Source organism: Natator depressus, chromosome 8 (genome assembly GCF_965152275.1).
Source record: "Natator depressus isolate rNatDep1 chromosome 8, rNatDep2.hap1, whole genome shotgun sequence".
Taxonomy (NCBI): domain Eukaryota; kingdom Metazoa; phylum Chordata; order Testudines; family Cheloniidae; genus Natator; species Natator depressus.
The window spans coordinates 34065895-34081450 of NC_134241.1; the positions used below are offsets into that span (position 1 = coordinate 34065895).

The 15556-nt window shown below is 39.6% G+C and overlaps 1 protein-coding gene across 1 annotated transcript in view; it reads left to right on the forward strand.

Moving 5' to 3' along the window:
• The window catches only part of CTNNA1 (catenin alpha 1), a 183954-nt gene that overhangs the window by 153381 nt on the left and 15017 nt on the right, over window positions 1-15556 (forward strand). Inside the window, exons 12-14 of the mRNA XM_074960709.1 lie at window positions 4865-5065; window positions 8103-8254; window positions 11741-11851. Coding sequence (XP_074816810.1) covers window positions 4865-5065; window positions 8103-8254; window positions 11741-11851 — 464 coding nt within the window. The remainder of the gene's footprint in view (window positions 1-4864; window positions 5066-8102; window positions 8255-11740; window positions 11852-15556) is intronic.

Consider the following 15556-nt stretch of genomic DNA (forward strand, 5'->3'; position numbering starts at 1 on the left):
AGATAGATTTGATTTGCAGCAAAGTGATAAGACTTTAAATTTTATTTTAACTTTGACAAACTTTCCATATAAAAGCAATTTACTTTATCTGTTTACACTTTCCAGCTTACATACTAGCTAACATTTCAAACCCTTTTGGATAAATTAGTGATGGGGATGGTTTATTTGGGGTCATTAAATCATTAGAAAAAGTCTTTTGGTAATAGACATAAATTGAATGTAAAAGGACTGTAATACAGTGTATCTAGCAGGGCAGTTAATTGTTCTGCTCAGTGTGAAGCTGGTGCACTAAATAGGAGATTGGCAAGTGTTCATTTCAGTTAGCAAAAGAGTGGAGCACAGAAGCAAGTGGATACTTAACTCACCAATACTCCCAAGTACTTTATATGAAGACAACTAATTTTGTTGCCACTATGCTATGTTCTTATCCAGCTGGAAAATAACCAACAGCTCAAGACTATCTTGGCTATCAACACCAACCCGTGCCTGGGAACACCCTCTGCATCGGGGTTCCACTGGGCACCTTGCATTTCTGTAACTGTTGTCACAGAGCAATGAAGTCACATCATTCACTTAGTTCACTAAGGTTAATGTCACCATAGAGGCTTTAAGTGGTGTCTGGCATAATTTTTTTCATTGAGGAACTCTGAGGAGTAAACAGTGTAGATTTTGTTCTGATATTGCCGCTTTTTCTACTGGTTTCACTTCCAAGCTCTCTGTCTCTATTGCTTTAAATATTTGTATTACATTTTATCTTTGCCGGCTTTTCTGTACCTCCTATCTGTTCACTGAATTATCAAATTACTAATGAACACGCTTTGCACTCTTACAGCCAAATTCTGCCCTCAACTGAACTTGTGCAACCCCAGTTGTTAGTGAAATAACCTAGTATAAGTGAAGCAGAATTTTGCTCATGGTGCTTCAAGAACCTCTTGAAATGTGATACCTGGCCTTGCTAATCTTATATAAGCTTAATTATTGTTCCAGTGCCTCCACTTGAAAAGTGTAGACCACTGCGCCACTGTAGCGGTTCAGTTGGAGGCACTGTCTATGCTGACAGGAGGGGTAGGTAATCAGTTTAGGTAATCCACCTCCCCAAGAGGTGGTAGGTAGTTAGGTCGATGGAAGAGTTACAAAGGGATCTCTCAAAACTGCGTGACTGGGCAACAGAATGACTGACTAAAATTCAGTGTTGATAAATGCAAAGTAACGCACATTGGAAAACATAATCCCACCTATGCATACAAAATAATGAGATCTAAATTAGCTGTACCACTCAAGAAAGAAATCTTGGAGTCACTGTGAATAGTTCTCTGAAAACATCCACTCAATGTGCAGCGACAGTCAAAAAAGCTAGCAATGTTAGGAACCATTAGGAAGGGGCTAGATAATAAGACAGATTTATAGATTGGCACTATTCTAAGTATGCCCACACCTTGAATACTTTGTGCATTCTAATCGTCCCAACTAAAAATAAATATAAATATATATAGGGATTGGAAAAAGTACAGAAAGAGAGGCAACAAAAATGATTGGGGGTCTGAAACAACTTCCATAAAAAGACCGATTGTTCATCTTAGGGGGAGAAAAACAACTAAGGGGGAAAGTGATAGAGGTCTATAAAATCATAAAGGGATAGAGGGAGAAAGTAAATAAGGAAGTTTACCCCTTATAACAGAAAAACCAAGGATCACCCAAAGAAATTAATAGGCAGCCGGGTTAAAACAAACAAAAAGCAGTACTACTTCACACAACGCATAGTCACCCTGTGGAACTTGTTGCCAGGAAACATTCTGAACGCTAAATCTATAACTGGGTTCAAAAAAAGAACTAGATAAGTTCCTGGAGGATAGGTCCATCAGTGGCTGTTAGCCAAGATGGTCAGGGATACAACCCCATTCTCTGGGTGTCCCTAGCCCGGGGGTGGGCAAACTACGGCCCGCAGGACCATCCTGCCCAGCTCCTGGCCAGGGAGGCAGGGCTGCCCAGAGGATTCAGGGGGCCTGGCGCAAAGCAATTTCGGGGGCCCTTTAATTAATTAAGGGCCTTTTTAATTTTTACTCACCTGGCGGCGCTCCGGGTCTTCAGCGACGGGTCCTTCATTCGCTCCAGGTGTGTTTGGCGGCACTGAAGGACCCACCGCCGAAGACCTGGAGCGCCTCCGGATGAGTAAAAGTACCGCAGCGGGTGGCGCCTTTTTTGTGATCGCTGCCCCTGTTTGGTCCACCTGGCTACGCCACTGGCCCTTCCATAAAAAAAAAGTTGCAATAGTATAGAATGCTATTTTCTCATGGGGGCCCCTGCTAGTTCGGTGTTTCAGAGCTAGTTATTTTTCTGGCTAGCAGCGCAATGTTCAAATGTTAATGCTAGGTAAAAACGGCACAAGTGTACAAAACTGACATCTAACGATATCCAAACATTAGAGCTAAGACTCTCAGAGCTGGGTATCCAGATTTTAGGCAGTTTTGAAAATCTCAGCCTAGGCTTTTATAACTTACTCCTGGAGGAATTCTGAGCCACTGTGCATGTGCAGAATTCATGTCACCCACAGATTTCTTTGCTTCTATGCAGAAAATAACAGGCAAGCAAAGGTAAGCTGTAAGAGTGGTCACATGCCCGCTCCCCAACAGCGGGGGCACCTTGTTTCTGGTTTCCAGAGCAGCCGCAGAGGGGTAAATCACTGCAGAGGGGCTGGGGATGCCCATGGGTGTAGTTGTGGGGGCATTGTGTCCCCAGAGGCGAGGTGTGGGAGGGTACATGGGGTCAAGTGCCACTGTGGCTCCCCGCCACCCCCAAATTTCTGTGAGCGCAGAGCTGCCTCACAGCTCTGGCTCACTGACTCTGCCTGGGTCCTGTTGCTAGTTGTCTTTCCAGTGTGTGTGCTGGGCACCCTGTTTTCTGTACAATAGTGAGTGTCTGCGATGGGGCAGGGCAAGTGGGGTCGGGGGGAGGAAGAGGGATGGAATAGGGAAGGGGGATGTGGGAGTGATGGCGATTGCGGGGAAGTGGTAATCCAGCATGTGGCGGCCCCTCGGCAGCAGCTGGGGCTCCCCCGTTAAGCGGACCCATCGAACCCCCCCAACTCGATCCTCCTGTACCTGAACCCCCACTCCACCAAACCCCAACCAGCTGCACCTGGACCCCACCCTGCCAAGCCTCACTTCCCCCTCATCCGGACTCCCCTGCAGAGCCCCAGTGCATCCAGATCCCTCACTGAGCCATATTCAGCCAGATTGCCCCACGCTTGGATCCTGCTGGGCTGAGCCTGCCTGCCTGCACCTGGTGCAGAGGAGCAGGGCCCCAGGGTGTTTCTGGGGCAGGCCCAGCCCTTGCACTGTGTCATGGGTGCAGCATCACTGCTGAGTCCCTGTCCGGGGGGAGGGAGGGCGCAGGAAGGGCTGTGTAGGGTGATTTCCCACCTCCATGCAGCCAGTAGCCTGTGCTTCCCGTTGCCACCTTGGAGCCTACACATTTATTGACAAATAAAATTTGCAGCATTTTGCAGAATTTTAATATACTGTATGCAGAATTTTTATTTTTGGGGTGCAGAATTCCCTCAGGAGTAGTAACTGCATGTTTCACTATTGTTTTTTATTTGAGCATTTTGTAACTTTCTCAATCAACAGTTAATCTCAGATTCCTTACTTTAAAAGCAAATACAAAAATCACAAAACTGGAGTACTTCCGTTCTCTTATGAACCAGTGAATAATATCTACAGTAGAACTCCAGAGTTACAAACACCTCAGGAATGGAGGCTCTTTGTAATTCTGAACAAAACATTGTGGTGGTTCTTTCAAAAGTTTACAGCTAAACATTAATTTAGTTAACTTAATCTCAAAGTTATATTATGCAGAAGGAAAATGCTGCTTTTAACCACCTTAATTTAAATGAAACCAGCACAGAAGCTGTTTCCTTACCTTATCAAATCTTTCTTTAAACTTTCCCTTTAGTTTACGTTTAACACAGTACTGTACTGTATTTGCTCTTTTTTTGGTTTCTGCTGCTGCCTGATTGTGTACTTCTGGTTCCAAATGAGGTGTGTGGTTGACTGATCAGTCCATAACTCTGGTATTCATAACTGAGGTTTTTGTTGAAAGAATGAAGGAGCCTGAAAGCGAGAACTTCCAGATACTGTTCCATTTGATTGTCTAATTTTAAAATAGGATGGGGATTAATCATTTGATGATCTTATGTAGTAAAATTGTGATTTGTATTTGTAGACTTGTATAGCAGGATTGTCCAAAGCTAGTAATGTATACTAGAAACACCTCATCCTGTTAAGAGATGTTGATCCTGTTAGAAAATTAAAAGGGTTGGATGAGTCAGAGGCAAGATGGCTCATTATACCATCTACATACAAGGCAAGTGGAAAGGGTGTGGACTAGTGAGGAATGAATCTCAGAGCAAACAAGGCTGGGTAGACATGAGCTGAACTCTCAACTCTTGTGTTGATACAACCAAGCCCTAGGACTGGGATAAATTTGGATTCCACATAGTATGTGGACTAGGATTTTGATAGCCAGTTTGGAGAGGCATCTGCCCATTGATTGCAACAAACTTGATTTAAAATATTGTTAATGCTTCAGAAATTGTGGTTGGAGCTTATTTTAAAGAGAAGGTATTGAAGCTTCATCTGCTGAAAACTATCAGAGGGTAGCCGTGTTAGTCTGTATCCACAAAAACAACAACGAGTTCGGTGGCATCTTAAAGACTAACAGATTTATTTGGGCATAAGCTTTCGTGGGTAAAAAACCACTTCAGATGCAGCTGAAAAACTGTATTTTGGGGGGGGGGGACGACGACGTACGTACATACATACATACATACACACACACGTCTAAATACTACTTCTTTTGCCACCAGAGAATCATATTTTAGAAGATGTAAACAAATGTGTCATTGCTCTCCAAGAAAAAGATGTTGATGGTTTAGACCGAACAGCTGGTGCAATTCGTGGACGTGCAGCTAGAGTCATTCATGTTGTAACTTCCGAAATGGATAACTATGAACCTGGAGTCTACACAGAAAAGGTGCTGGAAGCAACAAAGTTGTTGTCCAATACAGGTAGGAATATAAACAGTGCTCACTACTGATGTATGGGTTCAAACGGCATACAACTACAATGGTAAATGGGTACAAACATATTCATGCAACTTACAAGAATAAGGTTTCAATTTCATAAAACCTGGCTGTGCAGAATTTCTGTTCAAAGTAGGGCTGTCAATTAATCAGTTAACTCACACGATTAACTCAAAAAAAATTAATCATGATTCAAAAAACGTATTGTGATTAATCACACTGTTAAACAATAGAATACCAATTGAAATTTATTAAATATTTTTGGATGTTTTTCTGCATTTTCAAATATATTGATTTCTATTACAACATAGAATACAAAGTGTACAGTGCTCCCTATATTATTTTTATTACAAATATTTGGACTTTAAAAATGATAAAAGAAATGGTATTTTTCAGTTCACCTCATACAAGTACTGTAGTGCAATCTCTTGATCATGAAAGTGCAACTTACAAATGTAGATTTTTGTTTTTGGCTATATAACTGCTCTCGAAAACAAAACAATGTAAAACTTTTTAGCACCTACAAGTCCGCTCAGTCCTACTTCTTGTTCAGCCAATTGCTAAGACAAACAAGTTTGCTTACATTTACAGGAGATGCTGCTGCTGCCTGCTTCTTATTTACAGTGTCACCTGAAAGTAAGAACAGGTGTCTGCATGGCACTTTTGTAGCCGGGCGCTGCAAGGTATTTATGTGCCAGATATGCTAAATATTCGTATGCCCCTTCATGGTTTGGCCGCCATTCCAGAGGATATGCTTCCATGCTGATGATGCTCATTAAAAAATAACGCTTTAATTAAATTTCTGACTGATCTCCTTGTGGGGAGAACTGTATGTCTCCTGCTCTGTTTTACCTGCATTCTGCCATATGTTTCATGTTATAGCAGTCTCGGATGATGACCTGCACGCTTTTGTTTTAAGAACACTTTCACAGCAAATTTGACAAAACGCAAAGATACCAATGTGAGATTTCTAAAAATAGCTACAACTCTCGACCCAACGTTTAAAAATCAGAAGTGCCTTGCAAAATCCGAGAGGGACAAGGTATGGCACGTGCTTTCAGAAGTCTTAGAAGAGCAACACTCAGATACGGAAACTACAGAACCCGAACCACCAAAAAAGAAAATCAACCTTCTGCTGGTGACATCTGACTCATGATGAAAATGAACATGCATCGGTCCGCTCTGCTTTGGATCATTATCAAGCAGAACTTATCATCAGCATGGACACATGTCGTATGGAATGGTAGTTGAAGATGAAGGAACACATGAATCTTTAGCGCATCTGGCACATAAATATCTTGCAACGTTGGCTACAACAGCGCCATGCAAACGCCTGTTCTCACTTTCAGGTGACATTGTAAACAGGAAGCGGGCAGCATTATCTCCTCCAAATTGTAACCAAGTTTGTTTGTCTGAGCGATTGGCTGCACTGAGTTGGACTTTATTTTATTTTTCAATGCAGTTATTTTTTGTACATAATTCCACATTTGTAAGTTCAACTTTCATGATAAAGAGATTGCACTACAGTACTTGCATGAGGTGAATTGAAAAATACTATTTTTTTTTTTACCGTGCAAATATATGTAATCAAGAATATATATATAAAGTGAGCACTGTACACTTTGTATTCTGTGTTGTAATTGAAATCAATATATTTGAAAATGTAGAAAACATCCAAAATGGTATTTCCATTATTGTTTAACAACATGATTAATCACAATTAATTTTTTTTAATCACTTGACAGCACCAGTTTAAAGTTAATGGAGCTCTGTGCAAAGAAGCTGCTGAATCAGGATTTTATTTTGGTTGAATGACTGGCTTAAGTCAATAATGAAGTTACTTAATGATGAACAAATGTCTTATTGATCACTCAATGGCAGAAAATACTTAATCTTTTTTTGAAAAGGTCGGGGATGCAAGTCCCAACCAATGAGCAAAGATTTAAAAGGTGGTCTTATCCATGTTGAATTATGACACAGATCTCCTTACTCTTGTTGCCACTGCAAAGACTCTGTGTCACTTTGGTCAAGTGCTAGCAGTCCTTGGTTACCAGTGACATGTAAAGCTAGATTAAAGGGGCCTGGCTCTGAAAAGGCATAACTGAAGAATTCTTTTTTTAACTCAATCTATACAGAACATCCCAGTGGGCATTAAACTTTGTCTATTCAGTCTTGTTTTGAATTTGGAAGAAATAATTACAAAATTAATATTCTGATTCAGGTGAAGTCCCTTATAAAACTTCTGTTCTCTGTGTCTTAATGGTTGTAGAAAAATATATGCCGTGTTTGTACCACTTCTGAATTTGGACTTATGATATGGACTTGCAGGATCCAGTGACTTGCGTCACTCCATACTACTTCACAGAATTATGCTCCAGAATTCGAGCTTTTGTGTCTTTAAAATTGCAATCATGAGAGCTTGGAGGAAAAAAAAAAAAAAAAAAACAACCCAGACCCCAAAACCAAAGAGAGCACTGAAAAAACGAATGGTAACCAATCCAGTGTTCTATTCCTGAGTCCATGTAGAGCCTGAAACAAAAGCTTTTGAAGGTTATGAATGCCCTTCGTTTCAGTAGAGTATTAAAATGTCATTTTTAGGTTTAGTTTTAAGTTATCTCTTAAATATATCCCTGCTGATCATTTTTAGCAAATACTTCCTTCTTATCCCACAATCCCCAACTGCCTCCCGTACCACTTAGGTATAGTACTATAAATCTCCTGGTTTTTCCCCCAACATCCTCTGCCATGCAGATATGGAGCATATTTGAAACTAAAAATGTGGTGACATCATAAAGTAAACTGCAATTAATATCAAAAGAAAACCTGAGCTATTAACTGATTATTGTTAGCTTTTTTGTCTTTAATAACCTCCATTTTTAAAATTAACTGAAGCTGCTGCAGAATTTCTAGTGTCAACTTGAGTACCACAGAACTTACCCGTCTTTCATTCGAGTACATTGGGGCTGGGGGAGTAGGGGCACCATTGCCAAATGTGCTTGACTTGCTTGTTTTCTTAATTCAGTTATGCCCCGTTTTACTGAGCAAGTGGAAGCTGCTGTGGAAGCACTTAGTTCTGACCCTGCTCAGCCAATGGATGAAAACGAATTTATTGATGCTTCACGATTGGTGTATGATGGAATTCGGGATATCAGAAAAGCTGTACTGATGATCAGAGTGAGTGACTTTGTATTTCACTTATTTTTACAGCATTCTACTTTTACTTTACTAAGCATTTATTGAACTTAAGAAAATTATTGTTCCTACACAGAGTAGAGAGTGTAAGATTTTTCACTGACAACTTATTAAGATTATGAATCTGAAAGCTGTTAATCACTTTATAGATGACTTCAAAATGTCTGCTGTATGTTTTAATCTTAAAATGCAAACTTCACCAAATAGGTCTGGACATCACTGATAATTAAAGCTGAAGTGCTAAACATCCTTAATAATGCATCTATTCATAATGCAATATTGCCTGCCTTGTATATATGCTAAAACTAATGACCCTTGGTTTAGACAATAGCAAATTAACTCTTGCTATGGTTTGACTTTATATTTTATTTAAAGAAAAGAAACCTCCAATTTAATTTCTCAAATCTTAAATAAACTTTACAGAAATTTCATACCAGTTTCTTGAAGATGAGGTTAGGTGATCTGGGTATTGAAGCTCACCTTGTTCTCAGAGAACCTGAGAAACCAGGCGGCATAGATAAATGGGGACTAGCTTGTAAGAATTTCATTTCCTTTTCTGTGCCTGTAATTTGCAAATGCAATTAATTAAACTTGGATGTCTCCCTACCTGATAAGGAGACAGTCATCTAAATGGTATTACCTGAAGGTGCAAAAGGGCACCTGCAGTGATTTGAAGGCGCAAAAAGGAAGTATCAAGCTTACATGTGGGCTTTTCAGACCTTAATATGAACCAGGGCTTAGTGATAGCAAAATGGATGTAAGGTTTTCTATTCCTCTTCCCCCTTCTTCCCATGCCTCAACAGTGAATGTCTCTCTACCCAAGACAATTTGTGTAAGGTTGGAAATGAGCCTTTCCTGTAGAGGTTTCATATTGTCCACTGGTTCCAAATGTCTTGGTGGGTAAATTTGCAGTATGTAACCCCAGCACATCACTGACTGTAACAACCATCGTAATATTCATGTGTTACCTTTGCTTGCTTAAACTAAAACCTAAGGGAGGGCAGAGAAAAAGTGAGAAACTATTGCAGTTTAAGACACTTTGATATATACCCCCTTTTCCATGGAGCACCATTATTAGTTGGGATCCTGTTCCCTGGACATGCTACAAATCAATTTTATTCACCCCCTTCTATGAGTCTTGTTGCTCAGGACAAGGAGGTACAGTTGCTAATTCTATGCATTCAGCAATCAGCAGAGCTGGCAGTGCCAGGAATCCTGACATTTTCCCTCATGCTGCTCATCTGTGCTGGGGAGAAGCCACGTTTATGATGATAGGATTCCATGGCTACATTGCAATTGCCAGTAGCTAAAGGCAGTTCATTCAGTGGTGACATATCAGTGACCTGAAAAAAGTCAAAACGTTAAAACACTTGAGTGTTTGCCTGCTGAAGGGCTTGAGTTGTAGAACTTACTTAGAATAAAATAGAGCCCTCAAAACAGATAACAGAAGGAGCACCATTTTTACAGGCTTTTCTGTTTCAAATTGGAATTCAGAAGCAACCCTGCTCTGAAAAGGAAAGCCAAAATCTTCGTGTATGAGCAGAACCCTTTTTTCTTCTATAAAGGTAAATACTTCCCTTCTAGAGTCCATGTTGCAAGACAAAACTACACATCAGAAACCTCTCGTATTCACTTGGATTTGTTATCTTTAATTTGGAGTACAGGAAATCACTGAGATTGGTGGGGAATGGGAACATGGAGAAAAGGTTATGATCTGAAACCATAAAGCTGCACAGCTGTCATTGTCGTGTTAGTGTGCATTATCTCCACCGTTTCAATGGAAGAAGTTCATTAGTTTTGACTGACAGTATTGGTCTGTGGTAACAGAATGAAAAGTCAAATGCTAAATGCTGTAGTTGCCTTATACCTCACATTTTCAGTTAATTCCAAGACTAAAATTAACCCACAAAGGAGCTTGTGGGGGGCAAAAATGCCTTCACTCTAATTTCTCCACTGAACTGTTAACTGTGACAACTGATGCAAGTTTTTTCAGTGCCATTGTTTTAATGCTCTCGTCTTCATCTCAGATTTGCTCCATTTTAGAGTCAAAAGATAACCATGGATTCTTGACCTGGGTTCTGAAAGTCGGGGTGCATTCTTTCTGGCTCAGGCTTTGATAGTAATAGGTTCTGTTAACACACAGTTAACATTAGTGATACCTAAACTAGAAAAGAATCCAGTTAGCTGGGTTATATCTGAGGCTCTAACAGGAGTAAATAATAAAAAGGTAAGTTAAGAAAGTATTGAGAGATGAGTGAACATACTCGGAGCAGTCCATCTGAGTGATAAGTCTCTTTTGTACATAGTCCTTCAGATAATAAAATATATTTTAATATTGCGTCAGTATTCAGTTGTATCTCCAGGTGTTTTGGTAACCAAAAACAGTACAAACACACAAGAATATTTCCCCATTTGCTTAGAATAGTACCTTACATGCCTTTACTGTGACACACTAAAGTAGTTATTCACATGCGTTCTCACATTCGTATGTGGAAATGAAGAAATCTTTATTTAAAGTGGGGGCTGGGAAGGGCACCAGGTTCAGTACGAGCTTACTTGACCAGCCTGCATTTTTGGCTAAATGGTTAACACAACCATCCATAATCTTCCTTTGTATTGCAAGATGCCTGTATTGGAAAACACATTATAAAAATTAAATTGTAGTAAAGGAGCGGGTAAGAACTACTTACATCTTTAAACCTGTTCATAGCAAATATTGCACTCTTCAGTCAAGTTCCTTCTTACTACAGCCCTGCAAACTTGTCTTAAAAATGTGGCAGCCTAGGTAAAGATGTAGTATTTTAATATAAGCAGATGTTTAAAATTTTGCTGCCGTTTCAGCTGTATACTGACAGCAGCAAAAATAAACTCCAAATGGGAATTAGGTCAGCTGAGCTTAGCCTATAACATAAAAATTTTAAGTTTTGCCAGGAGGATGGTAAGAATAAATTTTGGTTTACTGTAGCTACTGTTAACCCTGTTAAGCTTTGATTTTTAATTGTCCTAAACAGTAGAACAGCTGCTATTTTGAAATAGGCTTTAAAAGATGATGTTGGGACTTGAGTTTTGATGTGGGCTCTCTGAATAAAGCAATTAAGTACAAGGTATACCTTATGTAATTTGGATTCCGTGTAACTGTCTTTTCATATAGTCCAAATCTTGAATACACTCCTTTAACCTTATTCCATGTTTAGCACACATTTTAGGGCCCTCTGCAATTACTTAACTGTAAACTTCAGGTTCGAGCAGTCAGACATATAGTCATACGAATAACATAAACTGGAGAGAATTCTGACTTACTCTCAGTTGAAAGCCTAAATAATGCACTGTAGTTATTCTGTGTCCTCCTCCTACCCCTGATGTTAAACAGCTGACCAGAAGGTATTTTTTTATAGGTTGTGGAAAGATTGATTCACTTCTGTTGATCTTGAATGACTTGTGATGAATTATACTTTTTTCTTCTCTTAGACTCCTGAAGAGTTGGATGACTCTGATTTTGAGACTGAAGACTTTGATGTCAGAAGCAGAACAAGTGTTCAAACTGAAGACGATCAGCTCATTGCTGGCCAAAGTGCAAGAGTAAGGAAAACATTTTAAACATTACATATTCTACAAGAAACAGTTTAATTTGTTCTGAAAATCCAATTTTTAAATCTGTCACTTAAGAAGCCTGGTTCTATTTCTCTCTTGAAAATGCTAGGTCAGAAAACTGACATTAATCTCTTCATTTCCACTGCCTCAAAAGGCAGCTAAGAGAAACATTACGTTTTAAAAACATCAGTGTCTGCTTTGTTTTGGGTATTCTGAAAGACCAGAATCCTCTCGATATAGATAAACTATTGTAGACTTTCACATCACAGATCTGAAATAGTTGCTCCCATTTTTTTAGGCATGTGAATTTTTGGCTGGTAAACAAGTCTATCTGTGGCAAATTGATGTGTTCTTTTTTTCCTGGTTGTTGGAACTGCAGACTAGAAATAGATACTGCCACAAGCTTAGCCATTTTCTACAAAAAGCCTTTTAGAAAGTCCACTGAACTTTTAAGAAAGGGTCTGCTGAAAGACAGCAGCCTCAAAAAATTATTCAAGCCAACTTCCTTTCCTATGACAGTTAAAAATGAAAGCACCGATGTACAATATTGAATAATTTAATGACTGAAAAACTAGAAATGGTATATTAAAGTAATACAGACTTTACTGTTGCACCTTAGGTCAATAGTGTTTTATGCTCTTGGGATGATGCCACAAAAGATTTCTGGTGTTCGACACTTTTTTTAAGTCACCTCAAGCCATACAAGAGCAGTTGGTCCTTGTTGTATCAAATTTTTAGCACGCTTGGCTTTGGAGTCACTTGCAGGGAGTGTGTTCTTTCCCTGTAAACATTTTCTCCACTTTCCCTCTCCAACTCACTCCAAACTAAAAAAAAGTTGTCAGGTATGTAGTGTACTTGGGGCACAGCCTGATATCAGGTGTCTGTCATTGTTTGAATTCCTTTTCTCCTGCTATTGTAATGGAATTCCTGCTACCCAGCTCTATGGTATTCCTACTTTTCCTATAAGAAGGGTAGATTTGAGTTGCTATATTACATGTTGGGGGTAAACACAACCTAATAAATCACTTCAGCTATCTGTTGAAAGGCTCACATTGTAATCTTCGTTCTGAACTTTGTAGTAATTGGAAATACCCATGTGTAGCTTGCAGGGTGGATTGATATAAATCACCAAGTGGAAAGTCTCGATTTAAATCATCAATTTTAATCAACTTTTCCATTTGTATTTAGTTATTTTCTAAAGAAAGTTGTGTTTTCATTGGTTCATATAACCATGAAAACATGTTCATTTACAACTAAATACAGCCTTTATGGTAGACTTGGTACATCTTTTTGCTATCTAGGAGGGTATACTAGAACTATATACTTTTATTTAAGCAGATATGTAGCTTAATATTTTCAGATACTTAATTGCACGTTTTAGTATTGCTTATTTACTAGATAACTTTTTTTATTATGATTTGTGTCCTCCGTCAGCACGGTACTGGAATTTAAACAAACACATAAGATAGCATATAAAACTTTTATTAAACAAAACAACCTTAAATGTTTTCGGTAGTAAACTTCTCTAATCAAAACATTATTTCATATTTACAACTAAATGATTTATTAAAGGAAAAGAAGGGTTAACTGTAGTCAGTGAATTAAACTGATTATTTCAGTTCAGTTTGGGTAAATTTTCAAATATGTCTAAGGGTATGTCTTTCACTACCCGCCAGTTCGCTGGGCAGTGATCGATCCAGCGGGGATCAATTTATCATGTCTAGTCTAGACGTGATAAATCGATTCCCCAAGCACTCTCCCGTCGACTCCTGTACTCCAATGCCGCAAGAGACGTAGGCAGAGTCGACGGGGGAGCGGCAGCAGTCAACTCACCGCGGTGGAGACACCGCAGTAAGTCGATCTAAGTACGTAAGTTGCGTAACTTAGTAACTAAGTTGCGTAACTTAGGTCGATTTCTTCTCTCCTCCCTCCCCCTCCCCCACACACACTGTAGACCAGGGCTAAGTGAAAGTGACTGGATCTTAAGTTCCTGCTTGCCTAAGTCTCTTGAAAATGAGAACAGTCTCCAAAGTTATTTAACCTGTCCTTCAGACTTTTAAAACTAATAGATCTCGTCCCCTCGTGCCATGTATTTTATTCATAGTCTGTAAGGGAGAGACCAGTTTTCCTGCTTTTTCAACTTCCAGTTGATTTCTCAACTTCAAATGAATTAGAATATTTTCTTCATTTGCACTTTCTGTGGCTGCAGAAGAGGCTACTGCTGTCAAAAGCTGGCCTAGCACTTCAACAGACATTGTTCCATGTGCTTAGCTAGTGACTTCCACCAGTACAGTGGAGTGACTTTCTCAAAAACAGCAGCAGCAAACGTACTGCTTGAATGCTTCACCTCCAGCCCTGAAATTTATTTTGATTGGCATGATTGATGGGTGATCTTTATATGCACGTCATAGCAGCATCATTTTATTCAGCATTTAGGCATCTACCCTGGTATGTTGGGTTGAGAATATTGGCAAGAAAATGAAGTGGAGTAAGGTTATTGACCAATCTACTTTACTGCCTGCAATTTAACTTCATTGAGTATTTCTTCAGCATCTCCTTGAAATTTTCCAAGTTTCAACAGCATCAGCAATACAGCAGCAGTTTTTCTGCAGTTTGTCCTAGGCTATGGAATTAGTATATTTCAGTATAATGAGTATATCTTCTACATTTCTCTTTAGCCTGATGTTGTCGCTTTTTTATCATTTACTAGCATAGTAAGGCCTAGGTAGTCCATAAGAATAGCGCAAAAAGTTTATTAACGAGTTGATCCAGATTGTTCAGACAAGTCCCACCTCATCTTGAAAGACATTGCCCTCTGAGAAGCATTCTTCATAATGTTGTTTCATTCTGACAGCCAGGGCTTGCATCTTTGTTTGCACAGTTTGTTTGGCCACATGTTCCTTTTTTTACACAGAGGTAGAGGAATTTCTTGAAAATATTTCCAAATAGGGTCTCTTTTATGACCTGCAGCCATGACAGTTTTTTCTCCAGTTCCCTGGTGTTGAAATCAACACTAGAGTCTGCACTCTGAAGAATGTTTTCCCTTCTTCTCAGTGTCCTGCTTTGACACCAGTGTTTCTCCTTTCTGGTTGCATGCTCTGCTTCTTCTCCCTTGTTCCTTAACTCTCCCACCACCCCTATCCTCAGAAAAACAAAATAGTAGTCCAAAATTTTTGCTCATGTAACCCACATGCCTTTTGTACTGCAGTATCTTGTTTGTTTAGAGATAGAGGGAGGCCGATGAGAAGTTAATGGATTTCTGTTTGTATCTCTGTGCACACACACACACAGGCCATTTACTTGAAGTGTCCAGAAATATTCATAACCTGAGAACTGAGCCAATCAGAGCTCAGCAGGGAGAAGCTATAAAATACAAGTGTGAGACCACCCAAGTGGGCTCAGTGGATAATTCTGATGAGATATATGATGGTGTCTCCTCGAGTCAGAGGCTGGGTCCCAACACCTGTGATTACTTTGCCAATCTGTTGCAGCCAGTAGCACAGCCCTTTGGTCCCTCCCCCAGGATCAAGCCCTTAACACACACATGACCTGTCGGGTCGTATTTATAAAGCTTGGCCTCCAAAGTTCGATGTTTTCCTTGGTTCGTTCTTTATGTAGAAGAGCAGACTTTAACTCAGAGATCTTTTAATAGAGGCTTATGGATTTATTATAATCTTTTGAAACATTTAGATA